This window comes from Selaginella moellendorffii, unplaced genomic scaffold (genome assembly GCF_000143415.4).
Source record: "Selaginella moellendorffii unplaced genomic scaffold, v1.0 SELMOscaffold_29, whole genome shotgun sequence".
Lineage (NCBI taxonomy): Eukaryota > Viridiplantae > Streptophyta > Lycopodiopsida > Selaginellales > Selaginellaceae > Selaginella > Selaginella moellendorffii.
Genome location: NW_003314290.1, coordinates 1,774,254 through 1,793,378, shown reverse-complemented (window position 1 = coordinate 1,793,378; position 19,125 = coordinate 1,774,254). Strand labels below are relative to the sequence as shown.

General features: G+C 47.3%; 4 protein-coding genes and 1 pseudogene across 5 annotated transcripts; 2 read left to right on the top strand and 3 right to left on the bottom strand.

The window, feature by feature from the left end:
* The first annotated feature begins 47 nt into the window (after nt 1-47).
* LOC9645957 (paired amphipathic helix protein Sin3-like 4) lies at nt 48-6,247 on the top strand. The gene is made up of 23 exons (XM_024681095.1): nt 48-503; nt 589-717; nt 786-957; nt 1,017-1,115; nt 1,167-1,331; nt 1,382-1,589; nt 1,637-1,776; nt 1,839-1,911; nt 2,026-2,336; nt 2,387-2,541; nt 2,591-2,712; nt 2,764-3,018; nt 3,077-3,613; nt 3,683-3,714; nt 3,765-4,292; nt 4,339-4,439; nt 4,494-4,632; nt 4,681-4,833; nt 4,891-5,051; nt 5,102-5,213; nt 5,283-5,895; nt 5,950-6,055; nt 6,126-6,247. The coding sequence occupies exons 1-21, from the start codon at nt 442-444 to the stop codon at nt 5,442-5,444; spliced, it is 3,816 nt and encodes a 1,271-aa protein (XP_024536863.1). The 5' UTR covers nt 48-441; the 3' UTR covers nt 5,445-5,895; nt 5,950-6,055; nt 6,126-6,247.
* Nucleotides 5,630-9,403, top strand: LOC112348447. Its single transcript, XM_024680934.1, has 15 exons — nt 5,630-5,895; nt 5,950-6,055; nt 6,263-6,330; nt 6,393-6,525; nt 6,615-6,754; nt 6,829-6,999; nt 7,058-7,310; nt 7,366-7,533; nt 7,590-7,797; nt 7,873-8,152; nt 8,214-8,469; nt 8,597-8,702; nt 8,762-8,828; nt 8,983-9,096; nt 9,162-9,403. Exons 1-10 carry the CDS (start codon nt 5,630-5,632, stop codon nt 8,106-8,108), a joined length of 1,749 nt encoding a protein of 582 aa, XP_024536702.1. The 3' UTR covers nt 8,109-8,152; nt 8,214-8,469; nt 8,597-8,702; nt 8,762-8,828; nt 8,983-9,096; nt 9,162-9,403.
* A 981-nt stretch (nt 9,404-10,384) lies between these two features.
* Nucleotides 10,385-13,252, bottom strand: LOC9645956. The gene is made up of 3 exons (XM_002975947.2): nt 13,001-13,252; nt 12,285-12,684; nt 10,385-12,158 (listed from the first exon to the last, which is right to left on the bottom strand). Exons 1-3 carry the CDS (start codon nt 13,125-13,127, stop codon nt 10,472-10,474), a joined length of 2,214 nt encoding a protein of 737 aa, XP_002975993.2. The 5' UTR covers nt 13,128-13,252; the 3' UTR covers nt 10,385-10,471.
* A 1,208-nt stretch (nt 13,253-14,460) lies between these two features.
* Nucleotides 14,461-15,040, bottom strand: LOC112348435. 2 transcript variants are annotated; one of them, XM_024680895.1, is made up of 2 exons: nt 14,931-15,040; nt 14,461-14,850 (listed from the first exon to the last, which is right to left on the bottom strand). In XM_024680895.1, exons 1-2 carry the CDS (start codon nt 15,014-15,016, stop codon nt 14,613-14,615), a joined length of 324 nt encoding a protein of 107 aa, XP_024536663.1. In that variant the 5' UTR covers nt 15,017-15,040; the 3' UTR covers nt 14,461-14,612. The 2 variants fall into 2 exon arrangements, with proteins under 2 accessions (XP_024536663.1, XP_024536664.1); XM_024680896.1 differs by having other exon boundaries at nt 14,461-14,847; nt 14,931-15,036.
* LOC9646364 lies at nt 14,882-19,107 on the bottom strand (annotated as a pseudogene).
* Between the last annotated feature and the right edge of the window lie 18 nt (nt 19,108-19,125).

Here is a 19,125-nt window from a genome sequence, read left to right as displayed (position 1 = left end):
TTGTTGTGGTTTTGGTTTAGGTATTTCAAAACGGGAGAGACGCAAGGATCAGTGACGAGCGCGACGAACCGAGTATCGCTCGCGGCGCCGGGGCGCGCTTGATGCGGTCTTGGAGCTTGGAGCTAAATCCGCGGCGCGCGGCTGTCACAGGTCTGGCCAGATTTCTGGTGTTGGGAAATTTCCTCCTTGGCCCTCGCTGAGCCCCGGCTGCCAGGGCGTAGCTTCGGCTCGAAAGGCGCGGGGAGATCCTGGATTGGGCGCTCCTTTTCTTGCATCTGGCCGATTTGATTCCGGTGATTGCAGTGGCAGCGCTCCCTTCATTGTGGCTGTGTTTCGACCCGCGCAATCGATCAATTTTGGCATTCTGGTTCTCGGGGCTGGGGGGCGCCAGCTCCCTAAGCATGCGCAAGCACAGGCATTGTCACTAGGAAGGTATCAAGCATGAAGCGTGCTAGGGAAGATAGTACATCCGGGCCACAGCTCAAGCGCACGGCTGGTGAATCGTAAGTGCCGCTCCCCTCTTCTTGTTTCAGATTTGGGTGTTCTTCATGGATGTTTTTTTTAACTTTTTTTCCCTGTTCGTCTCAGGTCGGAGCAGCCACGCCTCACAACCGAGGATGCCATGCTCTATCTCAAGGCGGTCAAGGAGAAGTTTAAAGATGACAATGGGAAGTATGCCGAGTTTCTTGAGGTCATGAAAGACTTCAAGGCGCAAAGGTTGGTTTCTCGGTGGATTTATGGGTTTTGGGACGCGATCTGATGTTTGTGGTTCTTTGATTGTGAAGGATCGATACGTCTGGTGTTATCGCCAAGGTGAAAGACCTGTTTAAGGGTCACAACAAGCTCATTCTTGGCTTCAACACGTTCTTGCCTAAGAATTATCAAATAGTACTTCCCGAGGAGAAGAAACAGCCTGTGGAGTTCGATCAGGCTATTAATTTTGTCAACAAAATCAAGGTATTGTTCTCTTTTTTTTTGGCCCATGTGTTTTAAGCTCGTTCGCTGCTGTGGCGCAGAACCGCTTCAACGACAATGAACATGTGTACAAAGCTTTTTTGGAAATTTTGAATAAGTACCGCAAGGGCACGAAATCGATCAATGAAGTATATGACGAGGTAAAGCTTGTTCATTCCATCTCTTGCAATGTGATAAATTGCAATGTGTAGGTTGCTTCATTATTTCGTGACCATCCGGATTTGCTGGACGAGTTCACTCGGTTTCTTCCGGACACAGGAAACGCTGTTCAGACGTCCTTTAGACAAGGAACATCCAACCAACGGAAAGAGGAAAAGGGTCCTTCAGGCCGATCATCTCAGTATCCTGTGATTAAGGTGAAACTCGCGTGTGTGCTTTCGTTCTTTCTGAAAATTTCTCTGTTCAGAAGGAGACAGAACGTTCATCTCTCAAAGCTGAGAAGGAGCACCGAAGAAAACTTGAGAGAGAGAGAGATCGGAATGATGAGCACGAGAGAGACAGGGACAAAGAGGATTTGGATCGGGACGATTTAGATGGACAACGCTTGCCGCACAAACGAAAATCAGCTCGGAGAGCCGATGAACTTATCCGAAAGCAATCTCAAACCGCGGAAGGTAAGAAACTTGCGATTTGTTTTGCCAGTAATTCACTCTCTATTCAGGTACAAGCACACAGATAGATTATGCGTTTTTTGAAAAGGTTAAAGGAAGGCTGCGAAATCGTGATTCGTACAAAGAGCTGATTAAGATTATTAATCTGTATACCGAGCAGATTATCAATCGTGGAGAGTTGCATTCATTTGTAAGTTACTTTATACCATCATACAAATTTGCCTAACCTGGTGTTGTGCTTGTGTTGTATAGGCTACAGACATTTTAGGAAAGCATCCTGATCTTCTGGAAGGCTTCAACAACTTTCTTCAAGGTGAAAACGCCGGTAAGTATTTGTTGGCTTTCCCGGTTGTTTTTGTTTTTGTTTTTTTTTCTTCTGTTTTGTTTGTGTGTCTTGCACAATCACTCAGTTTTTTTTTTTTTTCCGTCTCTCTTTCAGAGGGATGCTTGGGTGGTGTTTTTGCTCGAAGTAAGCTGCATTTGTACAGACAGTGTCATTCTAATCTGTGTACTTTGACAGGATTGGAGTCGGAAGGTGTAGCCTCGAAAGGCCGAGATAAAGATCATGACAGAGAAAAAGACTGGGAGAAGGATAGAGACAAGGATAAGGAGCGGTATGCGTCCGATAAGACTGGCCAGAAAATGTCTCTACTGCCTAGCAAAGACAAGTTTACGAACAAACCAATATCCGAACTTGATCTTTCCAATTGCGAGACATGCACTCCAAGCTATCGTCTGCTACCAAAGAATGTAAGTCTTGTATTTGCCTGTTGCCTTTTGTGCTTAACGCAACATTTCAGTACCCTCGTCTACCATCGAACCATCGTAACGAGCTAGCGAATTCTGTTTTAAACGACTCTTGGGTGTCTGTAACTTCTGGAAGTGAGGATTCTTCTTTCAAACACATGCGACGGAACCAATACGAAGAGAGTCTATTTCGTTGTGAAGACGATCGGTATGGCATGCTATAGATGCTTTTGAACTTCTCTAATACTGATATTCAGGTTTGAGCTCGATATGCTCCTGGAATCAACCGCCTTGACCGCAAAACGTGTTGGAGAGCTGGTTGAGAAGTTAGATTCCGGGCAATTAGACCCTTCGATTCGTATTGACGATTACCTGTCAGGTACAATTTTTTAAATCTAGTTTCAGAAAGCTTACAACATTTATGGTGCAGCGATCAACTTACGCTGTATCGAGAGAATATATGGCGATCATGGGCTTGATATAATCGATTTGATGAGAAAGAACGCATCTTCGGTACTTGCTGTTGTCCATTGTCGTCTCAGACAAAAGGAGGAGGAATGGGCCAAGTGTCGAGCCGACATGAACAAAGTGTGGGCAGAAGTATATACTAAAAACTATCACAAGTCTCTAGATCATCGAAGTTTCTACTTCAAGCAGCAAGACAAAAAGAGCTTGAGCTCTAAAGGTATTCTTCTTTTTGCTTGTTTTCGTTTTTTCTCATAGCATGCTGCGGTTGGTTTCAGGACTTCTTGCCGAAATCAAGGATGTGCACGAGAAGAAGAGGAAAGAAGACGAGTCTGTTCTTCATTTGATAATGGGAAACAAGAGGCTACCTACTCCCGATATGAAGTTCGGCTATCCCGACTCGTCTATTCACGAAGATTTGTTCCAAATCATGAAGTACTCTGCGGACGAAGTATGCAACACCATGGAGCAGTCCGATAAAATAATGCGTGTATGGACCATGTCCCTGGAGCTTTTATTTGGTGTGCCACCTCGACCTCGTGGCACCGACGATACAGAGGAGGCGGTGAGGGCGAATTGTGTCTCCAAAGAGGAACAGTCGAGCTCCGGTGAAAGTGCTGCAAGTGGTGGAACAGGGAGCCCAGCGAACGAGGGAAAGAATGCTCAGGAAGAATGCGCAACGGCTTCTAGTCGGCCCGTAGCAAACTCAGTTGTGCACGACTCCAGAAGAAAACGTAAAGGTGAGGAAGGAAGACATGGTGACAACGCTGCCATGCAACGAGAAGCCAGTCTTGAAAGGAAAGACGGCTTAGATGGTAAATTTTAGCTTTTGTTGGTAAGTTCCGTTCCTAAGGCTGTCTTGTTTTTTCTTTCTTTTTTGGCAGCTACAGAGGCTAAAAGCTCTTCGAGGCACGAGGTCTGCGGATAAATTAGTTTTTTTCTTCTTTATTTGACATTATTTTGCAGCATGAGTTGGAGACAACGAGGAATGCAACATCTTCTCATAGAACAAGTGCTCATGGAAAGGGTGAGAGGGAGGAAGGGGAGCTATCACCTGAGAGGAACGAGGGAAAGAATGTTCTGAGAAAAGACGGTTCAGGTGATGCAGACGCTGATGTAGATCACAATGGAGATGGTGGTGACGAGGGGGAAGAAAGTGGACAAAAGTCTAGCGATGATAGTGAAAATGAGAACGCTTCAGAGGCAGGTGAAGAAGTCTCTGGCAGTGATGCTGGTGATCCCGATGGTTCACGGGATGACCATGACGAGGATGAAGAAGAGGACGCAGATGAAGAACACGAACAAAAGGTTGAGAGCGAATGTGAAGGCATGGCGGATGCAGATAACACCGACGCCGACGGCATCTCTTCTCCCGACCGGTTTTCCGTGTTTTGCAAGCCGCTTGCATCTCATGCAGGCTCTCTGGACGCTCAGAAAGACAGCACAGTCTTTTATGGGAACGACATGTTCTACATTCTCTTCAGACTTCATCAGGTAAAGACTCTGATATAGTCTTGCTTGTGCTAACACAGAGCCGCAGACCTTTTACGAGCGCATGCACTCCGCGAAGACAAATTCTCTTGCGGCGGAGCAAAAGTGGAAGTCGCTGAAGGACAACACACCTCCAAACTTATATGCAAAGTAAGTAACCTCTCCTTCTAATTGTCATGCATTAATTCATGATAAACTCTCCAGGTTTGTGCGTGTCCTTTATGATCTCCTTGATGGCACGGCCGACAACGCGAAGTTTGAGGACGAGTGCAGGTCAATAATTGGAACACAATCATATGTTCTATTCACGCTGGATAAGTTGATATACAAGCTTGTAAAACAGGTAATCTGCTGATTGCATGCCATCCGATCCTTACTCTGGATGTTGCAGCTGCAAGCCGTCGCGGCGGATGAAACCGCAACTAAGCTTCTTGCGCTTTATGCGTACGAGAAGTCTCGTGGTCCGGGTGGATTCTATGATCCCGTGTACCATGCTAATACGTGCGTTCTCCTCCACGACGAGAGTATCTACCGCTTCGAACTTGTAAGCTATTTTCACTCTGGAGTCCGCATTGTCGCGTCTAATTCCTTCACGTAACAGGACCCAAACTCAACAGAGCTATCGATTCAGCTGATGAGCGGCGCTTCTGAAAAGCTCGAAGTGCCGGCAAGCGCAATGGAGTTTTCATTCTCAAACTACTTGAACGGGTTCCTACTAACGGTTCCGGATGCGAAAGCCGCCAAAGGCGTATTTCTAAAGAGGTAAGCCATGCGTGTAGATGTTTTCCTTTCGCTTACGCTCGTCCTTCTAGGAACAAGCGAAGCTCACCATTTAACGAGGACCCTCAAGACGTGACCACCGCCATGGAGGGCGTGCGAGTGCTGAACGGCCTGGAATACAAAATCTCCTGCAAAACCTCGAAGGTAAATCAACCTCAGGCTTGTAGAGGCTTAGTAGTTTCGAGTCGGGAACTAAATAGTCTATGAATGTAGGTGTCTTACGTACTCGACACAGAGGATTTGTTCCATCGCACCAACAGTGTCCCTGCCAGACGAAAGATCCCTTCATCTTGCTCGATAGCTTCGAGACGCGGCCGAGCGCAAAGATTTCGCAACTGGATCGATCATCGAGCCAAGAGCGTATCAAACAGCTAAAGGGAAGGCGAGAGAAAAGAACGAAAGGAAGAAGAGATCATCGAGATCTCCAAGAACGCAGTTAATGGGAAAAGCATTTTGTCAAGGATATTGTTTTAAGTGTAGCATATTCTCGGCATATTATTTCCGCCAATTTTTACCGTTGAAAGCAAGCTCTATCCTCTTTCTTCCACCGAGTCTAGGGCATGGAGATCGCCAGCGCCAGCGCCATCGCCAGCGAGGTCAAGGCAATGGATATGGCAATGGAAGAAGCGGCGCCGCTGGAGCAAAATCAGCAGCTTACAGCGGCTCCGGCGATCGAAATCGCGATTTCTTGCTCTCAGTCCGTGCTCCAGGAGAGGAACAAGCGCTTCGACGATCTTGGCAGCGTGGAGGCATCCAAGAAGGTGGCGGCGGCGAAGCCAGTCGTGAGGGTTCCTCCTAGGATGATGTTTGGCTCCCATCCAGAGAGGTAAGAGGGATCGATTCTTCTGGTTCCGAGTGAGATGGAGAGATTTCTTCTTAGGTACTTGAGCCCCACGGACTCGCTCGTCTCGCCCATCTCGCGGGGATTGCTGTGGAGGAACCATCGCCGGCCCGTGAGAAAGCTCATTCCTCCAGTTGCGCCCAAGGTTAGTTCGCGATTCCCCCTTGCTCGCTCTCCATTTGGTTGATCGATTGCTCCTTTGGTGGTTCTTCCAGGCACTGGAGAGCGCCTTCCTCTGTGCCAATGACGAGAATTCTCGCAAGTGAGAGGCCAGTGATTGTGTGTAAATACGAAGTAAACTATCAATGCAAGCAACAAGCAAATATTTGGTTCCAAAGGTTAGGGTTTATAGGGGTTTGGCTATGGCGCCCGGGCGCGGGAGGAATGCGCGTCGATCGGCGGAGCCAGGACTGCTAACTGGTGAGATATTCCTGAAATTCGCGTGGTTTCTGATCGCCCGGGCGTTGATCAGAGGCGCGCAGGCTTAAGCAACAGGCGGAGAGGAAATCGGGCATCGCCAGAGAGCCGTTGCTGGCGCGTAGCGCAGAGATTTTTGAGTCAGCTCTTGGACAGCAGGCCTTGCAACAGGATCGCGATGAGTGCCTGTTTGACCTGGTACTGTTCTTATTTGGATAGATCACTGTCTCTTTTTCGCACTTTCTCCTTTCTAGTCGTTGTTCTTGACTGCGTTGCTTGCGTAACAGGCGGACACTTGTTTTCTGTGGGCCAAGTCCATCGCTACGGCTGTTCCATCGCTCGCAACTCCTCTAACTGGTGATACCAAGAAGGCGAGAGCAGAAGTACTGAAATTGGAGGCATTTGCTCGCGCTGCTCCACTTTTCACGTATGTTTTTCTTTTTATCTTTGTTTGTTTGTTTTTTTACTTAGCAGCTCAATCTCTGTTCATTCTTTTTTCAGGAAGAGCTTTGAGATTTTCGATAAGATAGAGCTCAGCGAGCTCAAGGCTGAAGCTCTTACAAATAGTGGGAGCGTTCTATGCGAGCTAGTGGAAGTGTTGGTTGAGCTTCCAGAGACTCAAGGTGGAGGCTTGGGTGTTGCAATGAAGCTCTGCTCCGACGCTTATGAACGGTGTGTTATATCCATTTCTTTCTCTATGGCTTACACTCAATGTGCTGTTGCAGTATAGGTATTCTGCGGCTCTTTCAGCGTCACCAGACGATTTAGATGTTCATGCGAACATGGCTGACTGTTGCATTAGGCAGGCAGAACTGTTATCGCAAGGACCTTCTTCGTCGGAGTCGTGGGATCGAGCGAAGTTGCTCTTCGACCGGGCACTCGAAGTTTATGAATATGTTTGCTCTGTGGCTGATACCAAGAAGGGTGACGATTTGTCCACGCTCTTGGAAAACTTGGCTGCAGGTTTAGTTTCTAAAGCCGAGGTATTTATTTATTTATTTTCATTTCCTGGCAATTACTCACGTATGAAACTTCCAGCATGTACCTGACTACTTGGAAGCATTGGAGCTGTATGGAATTGCTCGTGAGAAGCTGTGTGCGGCCACAAAGCTAAGCCCAACTCGTATAGCTCTTTTCACTGCGTTGGGAGATTCCTACATTGCTGAGTTCGAGAGGCTACCTGAGGAGCCACCATTTTTCGAAAAGGTAACTTGTTTTGCGTTGAGTTCTTATCTGTATCCGTCTTGTGTTTAATCCCACAGCGATACAGCACCATGCTGTCTGCAGTCGAGAGCTTTACAACCGCTCTACGAATTAATTCATCTAACATGGATGCGCTTCTTGGTATTGCCGAAGCTCATCGCCTGGCATCGAGATCGTCAAGGCTTCTCGGGAACAGTCGAGGCTCACATGATCACTCCGATCAGAGTACGACCTACCACATGAGATGCATCGAACTTTTGAAATCAGGTGGGTCATAAAGAGCTCCTTACTTTATGTCTCACTCTGTATTTTCCTGATGCGAGTCGCTTCTCTTAACTGTAGGCGAGCATGATATAGACTTTTCGCGGCAGTGTGACGTGCTCTACAACCTCGCCTGTGTCGCAGTGCAATGCGGACGCGAACAAGACGCCATACCGGCCCTCAAACTTTTGGGTCAAGCCGAGGCGGTAACTGCGGCAGAGCTTGTCGACGATCCAGACTTTGAAAGTTCCAAGTCAAGCGCTTGGTTCTGGTCGCTTGTGAACAGTTTCCCAGGAGGTAAAGTCGAATCCAACTAGGCGAGTCGGGGGTGCCATCCCGAGTGATTTAGATACGCACACAGGTACGCGTCTTCTGTTTTGATTTTATCTAGATACAAATTTAAGTGGGACAATCTTGTGCAGACCCGGCTTAAACGAAACTACCTGGAAGACTTGGTAATCTGGCGTATCCTTTTGTCCGGATGCACCACAGTTTGAGATTCATCCAGTTGGAGGATAGAATCCGCGACTTTTTCCTCACAAGATAACAATTTCAACTTTTCTTGTTCTTTTTTTCTCCTTATTTATTTCATCTCAGGGACTGCTGGGAGAAGGCTCCATACGGCATAATATGTTTGTCTCCATGCTCCTTGTCTTACGAGGTGATCACGCGTGTTAGGTACTTTGCGTGTTTTTTCTTTTCTTTTTTATTTTCCTCTCAGTTCCAGACATAGAACCATTCTAACTATGTAGATTGATGGGTCCCTTCAAACTGTTTTTCGTTTCGCGTTTTCTATCTTTTGCAGTGAGCGGCTCCCTTTGGCTGTGGGGACCAAACGCAACGAGGGACAAGCTACATGTTGGAGCGACCCTGTTTTTTAAGCTGTTTGAAGTGCTCCCAGGAACCTCCAAGTACGTAGCCCAGAAATTCTCAATCGCTGCCAATGCTCACTCGCTTTCGTTTGTATCAGTGTCACTGTTGCTAGGCGGAGGAGGCTGCTTTGTCTCACTTTAAAAAAAGGGACCAAAATCTCTGCGGTGAGTGGAACTAAACCATCAAGTCCTTTTGTTTTTTCTCTTGGCTTGTGTCCTGGATTCATCATGGGTGGCAACACTGGCTTGTGAAGTAGAATCATGCCTTGCAACATCCTTGAAACCAGTGATCTAATAATTTTCTCTCTTGTTAAGACAGGATTATGAGCTCTCTTTATATTGGATTCGCAGTGATTGGGGGCTGATGGATGGCATGGCCCAGTTCGATCAAAGCGAATCAGTGATATATTCCCAGATGGGAAAAACAATAGAGGTGAGCATGAGTAGAAATGATTCTTGACAACAAAAGGAGACAAATCCAGAAGAAAATGCTTGCAGGATCCCGGTAACTCTTCCACACGGCAACACTGGAATTCTTTTGCGTGCGTGGTTTGGCTTGACTGGGGATATAAACAAAGAGGTAAATGTTTGCCACCTCCAAAAAATTGATCGCCACATCGCGCTGGGTGGAAGATTATTTTGTCTGTAGATATGAACTTGGTGGCCCCCTTGTTCCCAATCCAAGACAAAACAGATGAATCACCCATAGATTAATATCATAAACGCTCCGTTTGACGACAGACATGCCCCTAAAAGCTTCCATGGTGCGTGTAAAGGAGTTTAGTTTTTTACTTTGCTTCATAGATCGTACCAAAGCACCATAGCAATAGTTGATCGATCCGGATCGTTTTTTAAGGGTGGAGAGCTTGGCTTTTGCACAACGTCACGCTGATGCTGGCTTCCGCTGCTGGGTATAAATCTTGGGCTCTTTGTCTCTAGTGGCCATACATGAACACTCTCTAAATTTGACAAGTTCTCTCCTCCAAGTTTTGGGAAGATTCAACAGTCTCGAGGAAAAGTTTTACTTCCCTGAATTTGCAAGATTGTTTATGCTTGGGAGACTGTGCATTTAGTGATGGTGCTGTGATGTTGTTCGTATTCTATACAGCCATAGCTTCCTTGTTCCAGTTTTTACCCCTCAGGATATGTTTTGCCCCTGCTTGGCATTTTACCAAGTCACAAGTTTGGGGATGGAGTGAATTCCCCGCGCCCCAAGTTGGCATAACCCAATGATGCCTGTGGTTTTAAACAAGGACAAATATATGCGAGGAAGGACACTGGAGAAAACATGGCTTTGGGAATGATGGGGGCAAGCAGAGCACCAAATGCCACCATCCTAAAAGCACACAACTAAAGTTCTCCAAGAAAATAAACCACCTCTTCAAAGAGAGAAAGTGCTCTTTCTCATAAACAAGTTCTCACTCGTATGATGAACTCAGACCAATGTCTTGGAGCTCCCTCCAAAGGATTGCAGAACTAAAGCTCAAGAAAAGACAAAGAGAGCTTCAAACTTTTCTTTTTTTTTCTACCACCTTTTTCTTTTATGCATAGAAAGGATGAGATGAAAATATTTGTAAAATATTGATGTGTTGTTCTAAGGTCGAGCACTAGAAAGGCCCACTGCACGTGTTGCTCATCATAAACAATATCAGAGCCCCCACATTTCATCAGCAAAAGGAGAGGATATGTAATCAATCAATTTTTTGATGTGTAAATTTGTATTCTATGAACAACAGGCAGCATTTTGGGCCTTTGAACCTCCAGAAAGTTGACGCACCTGCTTTGAAAACTTCCATTTTCCTCTTCTTTTATAAACTAGTAGTAGCAGCAGTCAGAGACTCGACTTGACCAGTCGAAGCATTTGAATTTGAGTTTGAATCCGAGTTTGAAGTTGTGCCCGACTGCGAACCAGAGTCTCTGTTCTTGTTGTTGCTGTTACTGTTGTTGTTGATTGTTACACTGGTGGCATAATTGGATTCTTCGTGGCTCTGGGCTGCCATGATGTTCTTCCCAAATACTGCTGCTTGTCTTTGCTGGGCAACTGGATGATCATCGCTGCTCTCGCCCACCTGATCGCCATTTACAGCCTGTCCAACGATCTGATACTTGCCGTGGAGATGATCAGAGGAATGATCGGTACCATGACCTCGAGACGCGAGACTGGAAGCAGCAGCGCTGGAATCGCTTGTCGAGAGACGCAGCTGCGTCCGGGCCTCGTGTCTGAGCTGCTCCAGTTTCAAATCCGACAGATGTCTCTTGCTCCTCTCCTCGTGCTCCATCTGATCGTGTTGGTATCGCTGCTGCTGCTGCTGCTGGATAGACGATCCCGCACGGTGCAGCAGGCTATCATTCACCCTCAACATCATCATGCCACCCCCTGGAGCAGGAAAACACACACCACCACCACCACCGCCACCGCCACCCTGCGGCACCTGCGGAATGGATCTTTGTTGTGGCCAAAGATGCATCTCTGCAGCAGCAGCGGCTGCTCGCTGCCTGGTGGTGGCATCCAGGTGGTGGCGGTGATCATGGTGGTGATTGTGCAGCAGCATTCCGTTGTATAAGTAGAAACCGGCGCTGTTGCTCGTCGTGTGTATGCTAGTGTTGTCCTTGTTGCCTCTCATTGCGGCGCTCTCTAATTGCACAAGCCTGTTGAGCTCGTTGGCGCCAAACATTAATCCTCCTCCCCTGGCTTGCCGTTCCAAGAGAATCTGCTTCCCCCGATCTGCGAACTCGGCCATGAGCGGGGAGGACAATCGCAAATCTGTCCCGACAGTGGCTGCTGCATTCATGGCGCCATGCCCGGCTCCCAAGGACGGGTGATGATGTTGCTGGTGGTGGAGTAGCCTCTCCTCCCGCCATGGGCTCCTCGGCTTGGCCTCGTAGGTGTCGACTGGATCGTCGCTCGACGTCGAGAGCCCGATCGATAGCTGCAGCCTCGACTCCTCTCCTGGTGATGCTCGATCACCATCATGGCACTTCCTTCCCGGGACCATCATCGTGCTGTTCTTGAGACAGTCATCGAGCACGGACGAGGGTCTTGAGACGAACCGGTAGACGTTTGAAATGGGCTGCAAACTCGCGCTCTTGTTGGCGAGCATGGTATTATAGCTGGTCGGCAGCGTAAAAACTCGTCCAGGATCGCTGTTCGTTGGCATGAGCTGGAGCTCGTGGCGTTGTTCTGGACAGCGGTGGCTGGGAGGCGGAGGCGGACTACGGCTACTGCTCGATGGCTCGAAGAGAGATCTGGTGCTCATCACGCTAGCGCTGCCTGGATGGTGAAGATCTGGCGAGCTGGGCGTGAAGGTGGGAGGAGGATAGTGGCCACCGCCGCGAGTGGTGGCGGTGGTAACACCGCTGCTACCGGTGCTCTGGCCGCCCAGGAGCAGGAAATGCAAATTGCTTGACGGACTCGCGCTCACATCGCTGTCACCCAGCGACGCTTTTTCTTTGGCCACCGTGCAAGTGTCCTGATGCTCTATGAAGCTCTCGACCCTGCAAGATCAAAAATTAAGCTCGTCAGCCACAGATCATCGAGCATCAATTTCAAAAAACTCTCAGAGGACTCGATCAAGAGAGAGAAAGAAGAAAGCTTGCGCATGATCTGGATGTGATCTTTACCTCGAGAAAACACGCCCACAAGCGCAGCAGTGGCCTCTCGTCCCGCACGTCTTGAGGTGGGCTTTGTAGTCGGACTGGACGGCGTAGCCTTTGGAGCACTTGTCGCACTTCCACTGCTTCTCAGTGCTGTGCTTGCGGCGAAAGTGTTTCTTGATGCCGACCAGGTCGCCCAGCGCATGGCAGGGATCGTGGTGGAGGCACGACGGTTCCGGGCAGACGTAGACGCGCTTGCGCACCTCCGGAGTGGCGCGCTTGAGGAGTTTCCATGGAACTTTGTGGCGCCGGCGGTGCATTTGCAGGTTCTGGTCGCGCTGGAAGCCTTGGTTGCAGATCTCGCATACGTAGCGGTCGGATTCCATGAGCGTCTTGGGTGACAAGGAGACGACCTCGGCATCGGGATCTGGAAACAGAAGAACAAAACAAAACGAGGAAAAGGAAAAAACGATAAGAACTTCTTTCGAATCAGCGCGAAAACAAGCCATACAGCTCACAACAACGCGGTGCAGCATCAAGGGAATTTGACCGGAGAAGCCAATGCAAAAGAACAAGACAGGAAGTTTTTGAAGGGAATTCATGGATCATCCAGTATAGCAAGAAGAAAATTTTGATTGCTCCGGTAGCAAAGAAACCATGAAGAAGGAGAAAGAAACCGTGAAGAAGAAGAAAGAAAATCATGAAGAAGAAGATGCCATCCAAGAAAGAAGAAGCAAACTTACCAGGAGTTCCAGCAGGACGTCGTTTCCTCTTGTTACTGGGGCCGCTAGACGGGGATCCATGCTGGGAGTGAGAACTAGCAGCCATGAAACCAGGAGGCGAGGCCGAGGATACTTCCATAGCTGCCATTCGAATCGATCGAGCTAGTAGCCGATCTCTTTCTCCTTCTCCTTCTACTGCTCTGGAAATTCGTGGAGTTTTTTTGCGCTTCCAATCACGAATTTTCCAGCTCTTGGCCACTGTTGCGAATTGCCGCCCTTGTGGACATCCTCCTCTCCAAACTATATATTCTTTTGAAGGAGAGATCGCAGCATAGATTAAAAAGATCAGCGCTCTCGTAGCAGTCCTGTCCTTGCTAAGAAAGACATGAAATCCTCTCTTTAAAGACTCGTCAATTAAAATGAAAACCTGGGATGGAAGAAAAAGAGAAGGAAGAACAAGACGAGGGGAATGGATCTCCGAGTTAATTGTTGTTAATGCCAACGTTACTTACCGCTAATAAGGAACAGTGATAATGGAATGAGTGTGACCCATCTTTGGCCGCCACCACACAAAACCAAACAGTTGGGCACAGCTAACAAACAAGATTTGGCTCCTTGTTTGGTAGTGCCCATCTACTTGTGCTTATGAATCACATTGCCACAACCATACAAATTGTTAAATCTTTAATCCTATAATATGTGTGTAAGCTCTGGCCTATCTTCCCTAAGCTAAACTAAGACGCGGAATCCTCTACCTAAGAAGAAAGAGGGCATAGAATCCACGACAACACAACAAATCCGCCACCTTATTCCTCACTCGTGTGCTTACGAAAACTTGTCACGGATCGAGCAAGTATTTTAAAGATTTGAGAAGAGAGAGAGAGAGTGAGAGAGATGGAGTTGGGGCTTGAAACTTATGCGTGTGTTGTCACCACAGTTGGGTAAGATTTCCATAGATACGGCTACACTTTGTGACAATACAGCTTGTTTTTTCCTTGATCATAATAGTGATAATTTTAATAATACCAAATAATAATATAAATAGAAAATATATTTTATTTTCTATCAAGTCAATAATTAGATAGCTTAGAAACAGTGTAAGGTGAAAGAAAAAAAAAGTAAAACAACACTTTCTTTGGTTAATGTGTTTTTAGTGGGGGGTCTGGATGAATGAGACCGGGCATATGTCTCCCAGAATTCCCCACCACCCAGAAACTTGTTAGGTGAGAATAATAGGAGGAACATCCTTGGTGATCTGCTAAGATCTGTTTTAAAGAACACACATGCATTCAATTTAGGGCATTCCACAAGGTGGGCAATTGAATGATGTCACGACCACACCCTCCAAAAGCAAAGCAAAACAATCACCATCTAAATATTTATCACACATACTCACACACTTAACAGATTTCTTTGTGGTGGTGTTGTTGCTGCTGCATGCATGCAGAGATACATGAGGATCTCTCTGAAAAATGCAGCTCTTCTGAAGTTCCCTTTGAAACTCCGCTGTCAAATTTTTCTCACTTTTTTTTTGTTACCGCTCCAGATTTACCGCCGGTGGCGAGATAGAAACAGTGGGTCACATTCTTTCACCATACAGTCGGAGGAGAGGAGAGAAAAAATGGCCAAGCACCTAATCCCCAGCCTTAAACACCTCCCTAGACGATAGAGTCGCCATCGCCATCGCCAACTTTTCTTCCTCCTTTTGTTCGCTCTTTCCCCGCCAAACGCTGCGTGCTTTCAACTCTTCAAGAGCGAACAAACTCCGTCGAGACAAACTCTCATACATCTGTGCTTTGTTTTGCTTGTGCTTTCTTCTCTCTTTGTTAACTCTTCTCAACACACGGCGTGATGGATTGTTAGGCGACCTGCTGTTACAAAGAGCAAAAAGCCAGAGTGACAAACGAAGAAGAAAGCAAAACTTTCATTTGTTCTAAACGAAATTACTTACCGTGTCCCCGCAATGTTCTCGCCAGTTGCAAGCAACTTAGTGGCTGATTGCGATGGCTCTAGGCACTTACTTATGCACTCTGACATCAGATGCTTAATACTTTTGAGTATGAAGGACGCCGACACTTGCAGCACCTTCGAACATTCTCAACCTTTTAAATGTCCCGCAGTTAGAAACACGAAAAAACAGTATAACATACCGAGCTATTTACACCAAACCGTCGCAGTTTAGCAGCCGGCAGCCTTGAGGAAATTGTCGTAGGGGCTCGCGGGTGGGAGCTTTACCAGCGGCCATGTCTCGTCAGCCGATGGTGTTAACCACGGAGGGCTAAAGACGGGGCTCTCGTTCAAGCTCTTGCTCCTGGAGCCGATAGCCTGCGTCCACTTTCCCTTGGCCTTTTGGAAACAAGGGAGCGTAAGCGATTGATAAAAACTCAAAAGCCTTGCGAAAACTTACGTCCGCTGATGGCGTGCTCGGTTTCAGATTGCTATCAAGCCTCATCACGATTGACATGTTCTTCCTCGTTCCCGCAACGAAGGCCTCGCACTGGCTTGCAAGAGCATGATAAGAAACCGGAGAGTTCGGGGTTGTGATGCTGGCGACTTGGCCGGCAGCTTCCAGTGCCTGTAAACACATTGCCTTTGCTTGAGCACGCAGGAAAGTGAGCGTCTTACCGATTCTAGAAGCTGATTTACGCCCATAGCAGCTGGGGGAGGAACCGGGACATCAGCCAGTAGTGGAGGAAGACCAATAGAAGCCATTGGACTCAAAGCATCCTCATCAGCCGAGGGTACAACCTACACAGCGAAAAGTAAGACATTGAATACAAACTACTTGTTTTATCCTCACGTCGTCAAAAGACATAGACTCCATGCCCATGTGACCGTTGAAAGCTTCCAAGTGTATCTTCGAGCCCAAAACAAGTGTGTCGTCTGGAGTAAACTTTTGGAGCAACTGCTCAGGTCCACTCATCTAGTTGTAGTACGTGGAGTCAAAAGCCAGAAGGAAAAATCGTTATATGCAGAAAAAAATGTACCTCAAGGTGTGGTGGTGCGAGCTTGACTATCATGGAAGCAATGCTCTCGTTTGAAGCATCGGATGCAATGGAAATCTGTGACATGGCAGCTGCAGCCGATCTTTCTTCATCTATAGAGCCGTAGTTCTTAAAATTCGCACCGGAACAAAGCTTAAGCTTGTTGTCCTCCGTAACTTCCAGGAACGGATCCCTCTGGAAAAATGCGTCAATAAAGTAAAGCAGCCAACGTCAACAATACCGTTTCAGCTGTAAGGTTAGCCTTGACAAGGGGTATGATATGGGGAACATCGTAAATTGTGGCAGCAACGATAAGCATGACAGTCGAAAGTGTGAACAGCGACCGGCGCTGGCACGAGCTTTTCACAGCTGTAAAGAAAGATAAGTACATTGCAAGTAATCCCGACGTTATGACATACCGCTGGGATCTAAAGCAAGAGTTCGCAGAGTCAGAGCAAGCTGAAAAGCTCGTATGCAAGTGTTATTGCTGGAAGTCTGAAAACCATAAGATGAGAAACAAAGACCTTCGCACGATCAAGAATTTACCTTGGGTCGAGAAAAAAGCAGCGTTAAGCTAAAAGTATGGCCAAGCGCCTCAAAGATGACGGGCACATTGTCGGCCATTGTAGCCTGAATTAATAAGCTCGAAAGAAGTAGCGATGCTTGATATCCGCTTAACCTGGCAGGCGTCATCTCCTGCAAATAAGATTGTAAGTCCAATCATCACAGCTTGAAGAACATACATACAACTTCTTTGGCGGATGTGTCCTTCACGGCGAGAGATTCTTCAGCGTCCTTGAACTCGTCAATGTTTTCGACGCTCTTTTGCTTGTCTTTCATAACTTTCTCAAATAGAGAAGATGCTGCACTAGAAGGTGTCCGGAATAGAACTTTCACGTCGCTCTTAACGAGAACCGCATCTCCCCCTGAAGGAGGTATCAACAAAACAAAGAAAATATGGTGGCAACCCAAACGAGTTTCGACGTCGGGGTGTACCATTGCTCGCAAAAGCTGGTAAAGCAACGCCTCTGGAAATGCCTGCAATTACAGCATGAAATTCCTGGCCTTTTAGGTGCAAAAATGGTACCTTTATGTGCAGATCTTCATTTGGAAGTGATACAACAATATGTGCAAGGACGGCCACTGCTTCGATAGTCGTTCTGGCAACTGTATTCTTGGACGAAAGCTTTTCCAGAATAACGGCCATTTGTTCCAGGATAGGAGTTGCTTCGCCGATCTAATCACACGACGTTAAACATCAGCTGAAATAGAGCACTTAAAATTTACCCTCCGTGCTAGCTCTATCAAACATCGCTCGATTGCTTGAAGACAGTCGTTCAAGTGCTCCATGTTGACACCACTAGACATTTCCAAAGAGAGTTGCAAACTTCTACGAAGATGGCGTGACAGATCGTTGATGATACCGACTTCCGAATGCTTGCTCTTGGGTTTCGAATGCCGTGCTAGGACTGTTGTGACCCTGACAATCTCGGTCTTCACTGGCAGCTCATTCGCAACATTTTTATGGTCTAGGTGTCTCACTAGCGCGCCAAGAACAAGATGATCGTTACCTGCAAAGAGAGCTCAAGCATAAGAAACCTTTTCTTTGATGCTGAAAAAGATTTCACCTGTTTTCTCCATTAGAAACACCATATCGCGAAGAACGGGGAGAGCGATTCCAGATTCTAGCGACCATGATTTCTCTGAGTCGAAATAGTTGAAGGCAGCGTCCAAAACGCAGCGTATAGTTGTTGTCTCCTTGCCTAAGCATGCCATATTCTGGACACAGATCTGCGACCACACCTTAGGCGTTTCAGATTCTTCTCTGGCAACAGACAAAAAGATGATCAGAAACAAACTCAAGAACGATCGATACATACTTGGTGAGGTTTCTGGGATACTTGATGCGAATACTTTCCATGTTGAAGGACATTCGCGCCAGTGCATCACGCATAACACTTCCTTTCAGGAACCCCTTCACAAGATTTTGTGCCGGCTCCCTTTCACCGCCTTCGGTTTCTACTGCGGTCACAGTCGCTTCATAGTTCATCAAAACAGCACGCACGATCTGCACGTTTGACGTCAAAACACAAGATCTTAAAGCACAAAATAGACCTCACCTCATCAAAATCGGAGGGCATGTGAGAAAACTCCCCCATAAACCATAACTGGAAGTAGACAAGATATAAATCATAGGACACAGGATAGACCACAGCCAGAAATCTCTTACCATCGCGGAAAGAGCTTGCAGTCCTGCAGCTCGTAAGATACTTCGCTTCGGCTCGGGTCCAGTTTCTCGGGCAAGAGCGCAAAACTTCGGTATAAAACTATCCAGGTTGTGCATATACGTGGTATCAACCTGTTCCAAGCCTTTAAGAACGCCATCAAAACGAAAAGATCTGCGCTTGCTACCTGTTGGTAAATAAATTCCACGACTGTGACGCATCCAAGAACACGCATTTCATCATTTTGTTGCTCCAGTAGCACATGAATCATGTTTAAGGCACTGACGGCCAGTAGAGGCCTGCGCATCTGACATGTTAGTAGCTGACACAAAGATACTCTCTCGCTGCTCACATTTGATCTTTGCACGTCGAGAAGAGCTTAAAAAATGTGCGCATGATAACCCTGACCGATCCATGGTGCTCGTGTCGCAGCTCCTTGTAGCCTCGAAGCTCCAAGTTCTTGGCAATCTATTCGCAAAGGAAAATGAGCTACAGATAAAAGAGAAGAATTCCCCCAAACCTTTGGTATCCGGAAGGGATTTTTCACAGCGTAGTCCGTTAGCTTCGAGATCTTCCTATCATTCGGTTGCTCGGCCTGTGAGCGAAAGAAAAAGAAAATTCTATCACCAGAGCTGGGAAATCCAGAAGAAGAAACTCACCTGGGACTTGGGAAAGAGATCAGAGAGGAGCTTCTTGTAGCGCTTGACCGGCTGCCGCGATCTAGCCCTCAAACCGGGGCAGCACACGCACAAATGCCCACACAGCGGCAGCACGCGCCTCGAGATGATTCCCATTCCGCGCGCCGGCTATCTATCCCCCGCTCATCGGTCGATCGATCCCTAAAATCTCCCGAGCTGCCGGCCTTGTCCCGGCTCCCGGCTCCACAGCCAGCTGGGGGCAAATTTTTCTCTTTTTCTATTTTTTAGGGCTCTTGCTC